The sequence below is a fragment of the Astatotilapia calliptera genome, chromosome 13, assembly GCF_900246225.1.
Source record: "Astatotilapia calliptera chromosome 13, fAstCal1.2, whole genome shotgun sequence".
Lineage (NCBI taxonomy): Eukaryota > Metazoa > Chordata > Actinopteri > Cichliformes > Cichlidae > Astatotilapia > Astatotilapia calliptera.
In genome coordinates this window covers 26,533,493-26,548,443 of record NC_039314.1, presented here as the reverse complement: position 1 = coordinate 26,548,443, position 14,951 = coordinate 26,533,493, and the positions used below count along the sequence as shown (strand labels likewise).

The following is a 14,951-nucleotide window of genomic DNA, read 5'->3' as shown; positions in this document are numbered from 1 at the left end:
ATCATCCCACTTCCTACTACCTTCTCTCCCACTCTATCTTAATGGAAGTCATAATCGAGCACAGGTGGAAAGTAAACCGATTATGACCGCACTAACCAGCATTATACTGGTCAGAATGGTTACATATGGTTACGCAGGAAACTGTGCATTTACAATCTGCTCAGTTTTAAGTGTCTTCTGTCTTTTAGACCACTCGAATATTCTTAGTGTTTTCTCTGTCACCTAAAGAACTATCAGATTAGTCCAGGAACTCCCCTAATTTGAAGAAATAGAAATAAGTGTAACGATCTGTCACATGTTTGGCTCTAGTATTTGGAGAGAGAGGCAAAATGCTTCACTGCCAATCTCTCAAACCTCCAAATACATGAGCAAACATGCGATATACATGAACAAGAATCATTAAGCGTAATAGCATTCAGCAGGTTCCATGTAAGTTGATGTAGACGTGTCTTTTTTTAGATAGCAAACCAAGTTTTCATGCATTCAAGTTCATGTATTTGCGGGAGCATTGGGAACTCATATTCCTCCAGAGGGAGGGAGATAAAGTGCTGCAGGTGTTGCCAGTGGAAAAAAAAGTTGAGAACAAAGCGCAGAACAGAACAAGCATCAGTGACAGCAGATATGACGCTGATGTAGTCAGAGCATTAAATGGAAAGAGGGAGATGTGGTGGGGTTGGGATGCAGAGCAGCTTGCAGATGGGCATGCTGCAGTAGCTTAAGTAGCTTTCCCTATTTGAGATTGTCCAGTTGGGTGTGTTGAAGGATATCAGCTGAGCCTGGGCTGTCACTGGCAGCAGCTGCTCTGTCAGGGTCCCAGATGAGCTTTGCTCTTTGTTTTACTTTCCTACACGATGAGCGTTGTTGAATGCTGAATAATGTAAGATCAAAGAGAGAGGATGTTTGGAGTTCTCAAGCCACGGCTGTTGAGGAAACTGGAAATGCATACTCGACGGCACATGTGGCCGACAGAGTCAGAAGACAGATGTTCGCGCAGCGTCGGTCATATCAAAAATGCAAATCAGTTATATCACAGGACTGAATTATTCAATTGTTCTTTTTTTAAACATTCTCAGTGAGCGGAGAGTTTGAGTCGTCTCCAAAATATACACACTGTCAGGTGGAATGTAACACACAGTACTCGGAGTTTAGTTGTGAGTGATAATGCTTGTAGTCGGGGGGGGGGGGGGGGAAAGTCCACATGGAGTTCTTCTATCCAAATGGCACAATCTGATAGATCTGGGTGTATTAACACATCAAATTGAACAATTCGGTCTATTTAATAAATACAAATAACCTCATTTCTATTTTTTTTTTATTTCTCACCACCTCTATCCTATGAAATGTGTGTGTAATTAACAAGATCAGGCAGTAACTGAAACCTCTGGACTGCCATTGGGAAACCCCTGAGTAATTAAACCAGAAGAAAAGCAGAGGTCACAAACACTGGGACTTGGTTTAAGGAAAAAGGACTAATGCGTTGATTGTCACCAAAGGGACACACTGCCAGCCCTGTAGTGTCATTGCCATCTACTGGCTACTTGTTGGAAATGCAGTTTTTATTTATCATCAATCGTGCAGGTGTTGCTCATTTATAGGAGATGCCAGCATGAGTAACCAAGATTATAAAGCACTGACTATCAAAAAGCGGAATGAATGGAGCTTATTCACATTAGTTTGGCTTACTGAAGAGACTGGAAATAAAACCATAACTGTAACACAACATAACATCCTTCTTGTATTTTTGTTGTGTTTTCGTACAGCAGCGGCAGGCTCTACCGAAAATGAGGAGCGTGTGTTTCGACAGCGGATGCGTCCCAGGAAGCGTCAAGGTGCCGTCCGTCGGAGAGTCCACCAAGTCAACGGACACAAGTTCATGGCCACCTACCTGAGACAGCCCACGTACTGCTCACACTGCAGGGACTTTATCTGGTTAGAAGCACATACACGCTCATGTCTATAGAGTGATTAATATGCACACAGTCGTTACAGGTCGGCAGAAAGAAACCTGTAAATAAAGAAAGAAAAATAATCAACAAACTGTAGATGAGAGTGTGTCTGCATTGAAGACAGGACGGGAATGTGGCAGCAGTGCAGAGAGATGAAAGCAAGGCTCACTTGTGTGATTTGCGAGTCCTTCTATCAAAGATTAATGAATCCAGAGTCTCTCACTGAAAATGCCAAGGGTGGTTCAGAGTGAACATATGAAGTGTTGATAGGTTAATAAAGAAAAAGTTTCTTAACTGACCAGCTGTATGTAAACATCAGTTTTACAATAGCTGCCTTTCACTGATGTGTGTTCACTGCTTCACTTCCTTAACCCAATTTTCTCCCAGTAATAACCTGCTCTCTTGTTTACACGTAAGCACAGTGGATGCTGTGAAGTGGGGAGTAACAAACAAAGCCAGCTGTGTTTGTTTCCATCCCAACAAACGGCTGTTAGCTTCACTCACATGGAAACCATGTGGCCTCGGTGCTCCGCTCGCTTTCAGCCGGCTCTGAAAGAACGTTTGATGTGTAATCAGAATCACAAGGGAGCTGTGTTTCAGTCTCCGAGTGGTCAGGGTCTGTGATGTGGTGAATCAGCAAAAAAACTGCAAGGAGTCTGTTTAATTTTTGTGTAAGCTCACTGTTATATCCTGAAATAATCTCTGAAAAATACACCCTTTCAGTGGGTTTGAGAACAGCGCCACTTTTCGTTTCTTGGCCGTGTATAAATGTGTCGGAAACCAGCATAGACTGCATCATTTTGCAGAGGCTGAAGAATCCACTGAATATTGCCGAAGAATAATACTAGACTCCCATCATCCTCCTGGTAGAATTTTAGAAGGAGGAAAACTTCCAACCTCTACCTTCCCTTATGTGTGCAACAAAAAGCCAAAGGAGAAAGAGAAGATGCTGCAGAATTTGCATGATGTTAAACACAAAAAGGCTTTTTCCACAAACTGGCTTACAGCTGCGCTTCTTTCTCTTTTATTAAGTGAAACACATTTGCTTTAAATTGGAAGTAAGGACACACGGTTTTAGAAAAACAACCACAACAACTGGTTAATGACGTAACTGAGAAAGAACTCCCTTTTAAATGGGAGACACTTCCAGTCGAACCAGCCTCAGGTTTAAGCGCCTGCTGTAGTTAGTTAAGCAGGAAAAAGATAAGTGGCAACAAACAGGACAAAACCCAAACTTTGGAACAGAGTAGACAAATCAAAAAAAAGTATTTGCATTGAGCAAATAATTGCACATTTGCATTGAGCAAATACAATAAGTCCTCATCATTCAGGACTTTATCTGTGAAAGACTGATTATAAATTCAAAGTAAAGAGAAGTTAATACAGGTGAAAGATAAGCCGTTTTTCTAGGCCCTGGTAGAAGCTGATGTAACAAATTAATGGACTAGTTTATAATCATTCAGACCTTGATGTTCACTCATAACCTTTGTGGGGCTTGCAATAAAGCTTGACCTTCAAAATCAAAGTACTGCAACAATCAGATATTCTATTTTCTATTAAATACAGCTTAAATAATCTTCTAAAATTGTGACATAAACTTTGAAAAAGGGAATCAAAGTTTCTAAATTATGTAAAAAATATGAAGACAGCAGTCCACAACACTTTTTTTTAAACATTTCTCTTATCTCTGTCTGATTGTAGGGGGGTTTTAGGAAAGCAGGGCTATCAGTGTCAAGGTAAGACAATATTTACCTTTACAAGTGGCTGCACTTTAATCACACGTAAAACCTGTTAATGCGTGCGTTGTATGTGTGTACCTGCTGCAGTGTGCACCTGTGTTGTCCACAAGCGCTGCCATGAGCTGATCATTACCAAATGTGCCGGCATGAAGAAGCAGGATGACATGGTCGGGGAGGTACGGATGTGAAACACTTTGACAACCTACGCACGGATTCTTAGAAAGTTCAGGGACCACTCTAACATTAGATCCTTGCAGGTTTGTCTTACTGTCCTTTGGTGCATCCTACAGGTGGGGTCTCAGAGATTCAGTGTTAATGTCCCGCACAAGTTCAGCATCCACAACTTTAAAGTTCTCACCTTCTGTGACCACTGTGGGTCTCTGCTGTGGGGTCTGATGCGACAGGGACTCCAGTGTAAAGGTACAAGTGAGCACGTGACATTCTTTAGTTAATACAACTGTAAGCAAATTAAAGATGTCTGTATATTATCGTTCGGATAAACTCTTTCTAGAATCTGTTCTGAAACTGTTCTTACTCTTCTTGCTTTGTTTCCCAGTTTGTAAGGTGAACGTACACAGACGCTGTGAGAGCAACGTAGCTCCAAACTGTGGCGTTGATGCCAGAGGGATCGCTAAAGTCCTGTCTGACCTCGGAGTCACTCCAGACAAGATCTCTAACAGTGCCCAGAGACGGAAAAAGGTTTGGAAATATGCCAGAGTGTTCTCAAGAGGCTTTAGAGTTATTCTAAATTTTATATTTAATGGTATTTAAAGAAGGTGTTTCTGAATAAACAGTGGAAACTAATTGAGGGGCGTACCCACTGGGGATGTGTCCTTCAAAAACCATGTACTATAAAGATGGATCTACGCACTATGGTGTCAACCGCTGCTGTGTGAAGTCCTGTTATGAAGCCTTGAGATGAGCGTTTTTGCTGTCGCCTGCATGTGGTGTTAACATACCGACCGTGAATCATAAGTTCTTGATGAAAATGTTGATGGGGACATGTTTTCTGTGAACAGCTTACTCAGGCTCAGGATCCTCAGCAGCCGTTATCAGGGATCCCTCAGATAGAAGACGATCGCTCAAAGTCTGCCCCCACCTCCCCGTGTGATCAGGGTAGGCACATTTTCTGACTATTAAACTCTGAAGAGCAAACAGAATGGAGACACACAGCACAGCTCTTATTTTTCTTGGTTTCTTGCAGACGTGAAGGAGCTGGAGAACATCCGGAAGGCTCTGTCATTTGACCACCGCGGAGAGGAGCACAAAACACACCCACTGTCTTCCTCCTCGTCTGTGGACACGGTAACGTGTGACACGCTCACAGGAGGTGATGGGAACAGCGTCGGAGAGGAAAGCGAAGAAAGTCAGGCGAATGGCGAGGTCAAAGGTCACAGCGCTCCAGAGGCCAAGAGGATGAACCTGCATGACTTTGTGTTTATCAAAGTTCTGGGGAAAGGAAGCTTTGGAAAGGTGGGCTCACTTCCTCTGCAGCTCTGTTTGTGAAATTCAGTAAGATGTGCAGTGAAAAGGATGGACCAGAAAACACAAACGAGTTTGTGTCATGTGACCAGGTGATGCTGGCGGAGATGAAGGGCACAGACGAGGTTTATGCCGTCAAGGTGCTGAAGAAAGACGTGATCCTGCAGGATGACGACGTGGACTGCACCATGACTGAGAAACGGATCTTAGCATTGGCCAGGAGACACCCCTATCTGACACAGCTCTTCTGCTGCTTCCAGACTAAAGTAGGGACCCCCCACACACACACACAAACACACACACACATACGCACACAAACATGCAGACATTATTTGCACCTCCAGGGGGCAGCATTGGAATTAGAATCTGTACCGTCGTACATCGAAGCTGACAAGCTCTCTTGGAGAAAACATTTGCAGTTTGTTTCTTGATGAAAACTTCAAAAGTACAACAGATTAAAAAGAATGAAAATAGAAAAATTTAAAAAAAGAGGGAAACTCTCACCCGACAAGTTTTAACATCACAGGAAAAACTGAATCAAACTGCAGGCTGTTCTCGAGCTTTTTCTCTGCTGTTTTTCTTTTGAACATCTTTAATCCAAATCTTTGATCATTTGTTTCTGCTGCATCTTGAATTTGAAGAAATAAGATAAAAATAACTTACATGTTCAGGATAAAAGATTTTACTGCTCTTCTAAGTTTGATTATTTAGTCTTATTAGATTATTAGTAAAGGGGATAAAAGATCATTTAAAACCTGAGAAAAACCGTTAGGCAGTCTTCTGTTAATTCTTTTGTAATTTCCTTTTGTTTTCTTCCCCTCTCCTTAATAGAAAAACGATTGTTGGGTTAAACTGCGTACATCTTGTGTTCACACGTGCACTGCAGCAGTGAACCTTTGTGCTTGGCAGGGGATTATGTTGGATAGAACATTAGCTGATATTTAACCTGCCTTATTCCTAGAACAAAGCCTGAGTGATGTTGGCTTGCTCAGAGGTAAAAATGGTGCTGCTAATAGTCTGGTGCATTTACCACTGGGAGGTACGTGCCTCCTTCACACTCAGGCTCCTCGCCTTAGGCCTCCTGGCTAAACCACGTGGAGTGTTTCCACCATTGCAAATGAAGTGAGGTGTAATCAAAACGTTTCAATGATGGTTCTCCAAACGTCAAAACCCTTACCTGCTGTAAAGACAGTAGGTAGCTGAAGTTCCATTCAAGCACGCCACCTTGGCCCTTGGACTTGTTACGCTGTGACGTCTGCTGGATTCACTTCAGTGTCAAATGAGCAAACCTTAAATTTGATTTTCAGAAAGTGGACAAAGTCACAGGGATGCATATCTGGGTGAGAGGTCAAAGGCGAATGTGGGTTGCATAATCATTGTGCCCTGTGCTGACACAAGATGGCACTGTGACATGCTGTCAAATGTTCTCCCTCAGGATGCTGCAGTAACACCCCAACAACTTAACCTGGGGTACACATTCTTAGTGCACAATCCTGTAAAAGTAAAAAAAAAAAAATCCTCAATCCTCCCTTACAGTGTGGTAGGTCTAGCAAAATGATGAAAAATTTTCAGTTGTAGTGGGACGCACAGTTCTCATAACCAGCAGCGATTTTCCACATGAAAGTCTTGTCTGTTTGAAAACGACATCGATGCTAGCAAGTTTAAGGTCCACAGAGATATCACAGGTGCCAGACCAGGACCTCCGGAGCGTGATCCAAAAATCGCGTCATTGTTGGAAGCTGCCTGAACATCTCTGAGAAGATGATTTTGAATGAGAGGTGGCTCAAATTTAGGATTTAAGTGACTTTGTGGAGAAAATATCCCAACTTGATCCTCTCAGACTTCGAAGTTCATGTGTGAAAACGGCCTAAGGCCATTATCTGTCCACCCCTTGACCTAGTTGTATTTTAGGTTCATTATTTAGGGTTAAATAGGCCCTAAAGGAGGACGTGTTAACAGCTAAGCATGCCGTGTAGGTTTGTAAACACATCCAGAGCAGTAATAGACTGAGAGAACTATAGCAAGACAGTCAACCTATACAAGAACTATAATAAGAGAACTGCTCTGTATTCACTTCTCAGAACACATCACAACTTCTCGTTATGTTTTGGATCAAATCGTCTTCAGCTGTCATATTTTATATCTGCTGAATGCAACATTTTATGAACTGTGCTGTTAAACAGGCAGCTAAGAAAGACTTTTAAGAAAATATTTCAAGCAGCTTTAACACTAAAGCAGCGAAGCACCAGTCTTCAGTCTTCTTGCTCTGTCATTCACAGGTTACTCTGCTTTCATCATCTCCACTTTTAGCGTCTTTATCCATCAATACTTTAAGTTGGCTGTGACAGACAGACACACAAAGGGCAGCTGTGGGTGGGACGCCCCTACATGGGCAGTCCTTTCAGACCTCTGTATGTTTTGTCTATTGTGCGTTACATAAATGTTCCTGTCGGGAACCATATAGTGGCTTTGTACATGCACATGTGTGAGAGCGTGTGTATTTATGATAAAGCTACTTCCAGGTGTGTCCTTTCTAAAATGCAGAAGAGAGCAGGACACATAATCCGCTGAGGTGCAAACTTCTTTCTGATCAGCTTGAACCTGAAGAGGTTCAGGTGCTTTACACAAGCTGCACACACAGTCAGCGAGGTAAGCATGAAAGTTGGAGAGGTTTTGTTATTTAAAAGAAAAAAAGCTGAAACCTTTATTTTTTTATTACAAATACAGCATCTCTTCAGCTCTTTCCTGAAATAGCTAAAACCACTCATCAGTGTCAATGTGCCTTCATGTGTGCACTTTCACAGCCTGGTGGAGCTGAGTACGAGAATGCAAATGTTCTGCTGGATTTATAAATTCTTTGCCATCCCTCTTTACTGCGAATTACAATTTAATATCTAATCATGCCCATGTGTGAAAAGCCGAGGCAGCTGTCCAGTGAATTTACACTGAGTGAGTGAACGCCATGTGTTCTGCCTCCTGCACGCTCTACCAGACCATTTAAAGTTAACACCAAGGGTGTCAAAGTCATTGTAGTTGGCTCAATTTGACCTCAAATGGTCTAGACCAACCATTGTTCACCTTTAATGAACCATCGTTTTACCAAACAGATGAAAGATAAACACTACTTTAAAAATCTCTATTTTTCTACTCTGAAAAAGTGCCAATACATGCACATTAAAATTTATGGATCACAGTACATCTACAAAAGTTGCTGTGCTGCTTATTTATGACCCATGCAACTTCACATTTGGAAGTTGTTTTTTTTTAATGTGCATGTATTTTCACTGCTATTTAGCAACACTAGTGACCCCACATCAATACTACCAGCGCACTTAGTTATAAAATTGGAGTTATTAATGACTTTTCTGCTTTTATTCACACTTTTCAAAAAGCCATCCAGTGCACTTTTGTTCTTAGGTCCGCATGTTTGACGTTGCTGGTTCAGACCCTTGTTTGAAACAAACAGAGTCTTTTGAGTAGTGAGGATGCATCTGATGCAGAGAATTTCCCATCATGTCCAACATGTGAGAAAAGACAGCCTGCTGACTCTGTCCCATCCCAGTTCTTCCACCAGCATCCAGAGTTCAGCCTGGTCACACAGGAGCCGTAAAAGCGTAAAAGCCTATGATGCATATCTCTCACACTTTGGTGTCTGGTGTGATCGGCAAAATAATTTGATCCATTACTGACCTTTGTGTCTTAAAAGTGAAAAATAGCCATTTCGTGTTCATGTAGATAGACAGGAATCGGTTGTATGAGATAACACTTCAGTCGTTAAAACAGTCTTTAAAAAAGTTACACTATATATTCACTACATGCACTGTACACTATAGGTCTGCTGTAAATGAGGCATTTATTTTAGAAGACTTGCTGTGCAGTTCTTACAGGTACTAACAAAGCCTACTTCTGAGAATTCAGCTTATGTTCCAGGAAATGATGTTTTGACAGGAAATGGAATATACACATACTGCATATGTGTGTTGTCTGTGTAGCTCTGGTCACAAGTTCACAGACACTTGTCACGGCCATAGATGTCATGGTAATTTTAGGCTTTCTATGATTTTTTGGGGGGTATGTAATTTTTGCAGGGTGGAATGATTCTATAGCATTTAACTTTTATGGTTTTATAAAACAATCGGGTGCACAACTTTGATAATATTTAGAATTTTCTCTAATCCACACAGGGTCAAAATGATATACATTATATACATTATACACATAATTCACACTAATGGTCAGATTCTACTGCATGTGAGTTTTTCTCAGTTTGTTATATTTCATATTTCAATCATACCACACCACTGAACTTTACTTATGTGGAATCCTCAGTTTATAGAAGGTTGTGCCTCTGACATAGACTGTTGTCAGTTCAGCAGGTAGCTTCCTATCTGCAAAAGTGGATGTATAAATAATAAATGCATGGATTTATTCTCTTGCTCTACATTGTTTTAGGAATTGGTTTGCTGAAATAGTTTCCTTATCTTCACGTGGTATCGTTTTTCTTCCATTCTTTCTGTCATCATCTCTGAAGAGATCTGGAAAGAATCAACATTTTTCAGAGTTTCAGTTAAGTTTCCACTCTAGAATTGAAACCAACCATCTTTAAGTTTTGTGATCTGGTCCAGCTGTCGTCACTGGACCGAAGTTCAGGGGAGGTTTCGTGCCTCAAAGTTAGGTTAACATCAAAGTAAAAAGTCAGAAGTGTGAAAGAATCCTTAACCTGCTCATTTAAAGCAACATGACCTCACTTTTGGGAATAACTTTCTTTGATAAAACAGCGCTTCTTTGTTCTTTTCCTTTTCTGTGTCAACAGACCATCAATTGAGTAGCTTCTCAAGGTGTGTTTGCTGCTGCCAGTGATCCATATAATACTATTTTTAAGACATTTCAGGGGGCTGCATGACCTTTTTTTAATGTTTTGAAAGGGGGAGTGTCACCATAATCACCTTCTTTATATTTAAAAATCTAGAAGAAGTAGACAATTAAAAAAATGTTTGAAAGGAAGAGAATTATGACACACCGGTAAAGAGATTATTTCACCTGCTTCTGCTTCTACTTCTCATGTTTGAACATACATTGCAAGATATGCAGTGAAAAATTTGGAATTCTACAGGGGACCAGTGGGAGCCAGATATGTCAGGGAGGAGGCATAGAAGATATTTTGCAAGCTGCATCTGTATTTATTTTCTCTGAATGCTCTGGAAAGTCTTACACTAATTGATGGTGTTTCCTGTTCAATTTATTTATTCCTGTTATTTTCCTCCAAAGCGAACACAAACGTGTGTGGAGTCGACAGAGACGGAGAGAACGATAGAAAACGTCATAGAGACGAGACTGCATTGCGTATTTGTGTCTTGCATTATTTCGTCTTTATTTTGTTCTTCCTATTTTTTTCTTATCAGATTCATCCTCGGATGCACGCACACACACACGCACGCACACACACACACCCACCAGCGGTTATTGAAACTGTGTTCTTGATTGAGACAAAGGGACTGCGATTCTTATGTAACAGCTTTGATCCTTATCAGTGATGTGTATTCCATATGTTGTGGAACCCCCACCTTCATCACCTGCCTCACCCAACTGACCCCATCTACTTCCCCTCACCCTCCCACCTCACTCTTCTTAGAACACGCACTGAATGCTCTGTAAACAAACCCACATTTACATCCTGCATCTACAATGACACAGACACAGCAGCGGTGTCACTCTTCGCCTCTTGCAAAACGCCAGTTCCACTCAGCCTTTCACTGGGCTGATCTGTATCGACTCAGTTTGCTAGTCTGACCGTGACGATACAATGTGGCACTGATTTAAACTGAAGAATTTAATCCAAGAGATTTATTCTGCCATTCTTTTTAAGTGTCTGCAGAAGGATTTCTGTTCCTTGTGGTGTTTTCACCATCCGTCTGTTTTCCACTATGGAGTTTAAGGCGAGGCGCCTAGACCTCGCTCTACTCAGCCACCTCCTCCAGCCTCACTAAGGATGTGTTCAGGAGGTGTGTTAATCAAAGGCCTGAGCCACGTCAACTGGCTTCTTACTATGCAAAGACATAGCAGCTTCCCTCTGAACCTTCCCCAATCACAAGCTTCTCAACCTTTTTCTTGGAGAAAGCTTCACCACCTGTATCCACAATCTTATTTTTTTTGATCAGTACCCAAAACTCATGGCCATAGGCGAGGGAAGGAACATTGATCTACCAGTAAATCAACAGCTTCCCCTTTATGGTCAGTTCTCTCTTCACCACAGCGCACTGATACACTGTTTGCACTGAAGACGCTGCCTTCAGTCCATCTTCTCTCTTCCCGACTTCTAACAAGTTCCTGAGATATTTGAAGTCCTCAACTTGAGGCCCTGACTCATCTCCAGTCCACCCTTGTCCAAATGACAACCATGCCTTGGTTTTGCAGATGCTACTTTTAATATAACCTACTAATTACTTGTAGGTTATACAAAGCTAGAAACATTACTCCACTTTAAAATAATAATTATGATTTTTTTTAAAGAACCCCAAAAAAAACTCTTATCTCACCTCAGTAACCAGGTCTGTCCCTTTAACTCGGTGAGGTCTAAGGACGGGACGCTTCAGTGGCCCCTACCTGCAGGCCTCCGGTACACAAGCCTGTCCAGACATGTTGTGCCGTGCACAAATCTTTGGTGGTGAATACATGGAACGTGGTTATGCAAGTGTTTGTGTGTCTGTCTGTCTAAGAGAGATTGTGCTAATTTGAAATATTATTTTTTTTCTAAAGTGATAACTGTAAAAACCTCCGTCCATCCATTTTCTTTGATTTATAATATTTATAGGATTTTTTTTATTTAGTGCTTGTATTGATTCATTTTATATAAATGTGAGTAATTCAAAAATTTGAGAAAACTATCATTTGGATTATTTATTTTTGTTATTTTACTAATTGTTTAAGTTATTTTATTATATTATTTGTATAAATCGATTTTGATAATTATTGCGGTCGATTTTTATATTATGCATTTTTATTCAATTTAATTTTAAACTTCTGACTACATTATAAGATATCCCAAAACCTGATGGAGGCACTGAGTTCATGGTGACATCACTATGCCTAAAAAAGTCTTTGTACTTTGTGTGACCTATGTTCTACCTACAACCGCCCCGCCCTCCTCGTTCTTCTTAATCGACTGTGGGATCACAACCGTTCCCCTATCGGCCTAATTACCGCTGAGAAATGTAAATAACATTATACAACAGTAGCGCCAAGGCCTCGTTCTGCTCGATACACAGTGAGGCTGCAAAGTGAAGTCAGAGAAGGAGAGGACGAGGAAATGCAGATGGCGAGGAGAGCAAACTAGAAATGATGAGGGGAAGACGTGAAAAAGTCTTTTTTCAGTATTTGTGATAACAAGATGGCTGGTGGTATTTGTGTTGTTGTTTTCTTTTTGCCAAAGTGAAGGAAAGATTACATAAAGAGAAGCAGACGTTGAAACAGATTGGTTTAAAGGGGAAAAAAAGTAGCTGTGATTGCAGTGGAGAGTGAGTGTTTTTTAATGAACTCTAAGAGGGAAAGATCAGAGGAAGCAGGGATGGCCAGAAACCAGGCAGGTACATTAATGAACCTTTGTTGTTCGGTGCTTAGGACAGAGAGCGACAGATGGACTGACACAGAACGATGGAAGGACGGATAGAGATGAAGACAGCCAGAGAATAGCAGACACAGACTGAGGTTTAGAAGACTGAGAGCAGAGATGAAAATCAGTCAAACTCAACCCATGTGTCTTAGTTTTTAACATCTGTTATATCTGCAACTATTGACATTCACATGTGGCGACATAAAAATTATTTGTATTTATCAATTTTTTGTCCTATTGTATGTAAAGTGACCACCTTTGTTTTAGCAGTAATAATGGATAAATCAGTTTGATAGATATCAATCTTGCAACCTTGTTTTGGTCATTTATGTGTGACACTATGTCTCAGCTGAGCATCGAGCTCATTAGCACTCCTACTACCACTACTTAGGATGTACTAGACTTACTAATTCATGCTTATAAGCTCTGCTTTTGAGGACTTTAACCTGTCACGACACAGCGGATGCCCTTTTTGTCACTGCCGACACTTTTCTTAAACTCTTCAGCAGCAGTGTTGTGCACAGTTCACATGAACACTGCCCCCTGTGGCTCAGGTAACACAGGACATTATTCACATTAACTTCATCACAGGCTTTGTGTCAGGGTTATGGCTGGGGTCATATCTTCCCCTTTATATGGAATTTATACATAATTTAGTAATTGAAGAATTGCAAGGCCAAACTGTACCTCAGAGACTTTGATTGAAAGATAAGATCTTTTTGCTTTTGAAAGTTATGCTTGTTTTGCTAAAATGCAGCCTAACCCTAAACCTACCTGTGGTTTAGCAGTGACCTGACCTGCAAATAACTTTGTGTGCATGAGGTTGGGGGTGCAATATCTACATCTACATGTGCTTTTATGTGGACAGTAAACAGTCATAATATCTAAATACAAACCTAGTAGCTATTTGTGGTAATAGCAAACTTATTTTATTGTGAAATTTGAACCTTTCTTGCAACTAAGCTAAGCTAAAGATGTGTTTGCAGTCTTTAATCTCATGTGAGATGTAGATGGTGAACTAGACCATAATTTGCATTTAGATTTAGATATTAAATATAAACTAAGACCAGCACCTGATGTTGCACAATACAAATGTAAGTTGCAAGGCCTGTTTTGACACCCTTGAACTGACCCCATCTCTTCACCTTAGACTGAATGTAAACACTCACACACTCACAAAAAAAACTTCAAACATATCCACCCAGACAGCCTTCCCTTCCAGGAATAGTCTACTTCTTATCATTATGACAAATCTTCAGTGGTGTTCAAGAGAGCTGGGTGATAGTTAGACCCTTTACAAGTCACTGTGACACTATTATGTGAATAGAAGATGTCTTCTGAGCGTTTCTTCTGGGCAAATTAGCTTTTCAATAGACGGATCAGTAGTAACAACCAGCAACCTGATGCCAGCTCTGTGTTTATCACCTCATCAGTACAAATTATTTCGGATGTGTGTGTGTGCGTGCGTGTGTGTGTTCTTGCACTTCTTGTGCAACCTTTAAAATGAGAGCATTTTGTCCTGTCCTCTTTTCCCCAAAGAGCTTTTTGAAGACTGCAGTGGGCTTTTTGAGAGTTGCAGTGGGGTTAAAAAAGCATCTCTGACACAACCATTAACCCGATGTCAGCAGTGTCATGCTGCTCCTTTCTTCGCACAACAGATTTTACTGGCACCATTTTTGCACATTTTCAAATGAAAAGAGGAAAGCACTGGTAACATTGACAGTGCTGTTATTACAATCACATCTTCACCCATCCATTTTTTAACTACTTATCTGACTAGGGTGGAAGGCAGCTGCGGCCTAGCCTAGCTGGGCAGAAGGGTTCAGCCTCACCAGCCCATCATAGGGTTTTTTGTCGTAGTGGACTAATGTAGTTAAAGTAGATTTTTTTTCATTAAATATCATGTTCTGTCTCTTCCTCAGTTTATGTTTCATACTTTTTGCCCTTTTTGGTTTCTTGGTACTACTGTTTTCTGTATTTTTTTGCCCCTCACTCTCTGACTGGTTGCAACAGATGGCTGCCTCTCCTAAAGGGCCGTTCACACAGAGATGTAGTTGTTGGTTGGTCACTAAAGCACAGTCCAGGCTCCGGTTTCCTAGGTAACCCTCCAATGTATATACTACCCTGCCATATGTCTGTCAACAGTGTCCTTAACTCTCATTGGTAGTTGCTTTA

General features: G+C 41.0%; 1 protein-coding gene across 1 annotated transcript in view; it reads left to right on the top strand.

Annotated features, from left to right (window-relative positions):
* The window catches only part of LOC113035504 (protein kinase C epsilon type-like), a 91,296-nt gene that overhangs the window by 46,663 nt on the left and 29,682 nt on the right, over window positions 1-14,951 (top strand). Inside the window, exons 3-10 of the mRNA XM_026191113.1 lie at window positions 1,761-1,929; window positions 3,648-3,682; window positions 3,773-3,861; window positions 3,976-4,105; window positions 4,242-4,384; window positions 4,705-4,801; window positions 4,890-5,158; window positions 5,260-5,433. Of these exons, the coding sequence (XP_026046898.1) occupies window positions 1,761-1,929; window positions 3,648-3,682; window positions 3,773-3,861; window positions 3,976-4,105; window positions 4,242-4,384; window positions 4,705-4,801; window positions 4,890-5,158; window positions 5,260-5,433 (1,106 nt within the window). The remainder of the gene's footprint in view (window positions 1-1,760; window positions 1,930-3,647; window positions 3,683-3,772; window positions 3,862-3,975; window positions 4,106-4,241; window positions 4,385-4,704; window positions 4,802-4,889; window positions 5,159-5,259; window positions 5,434-14,951) is intronic.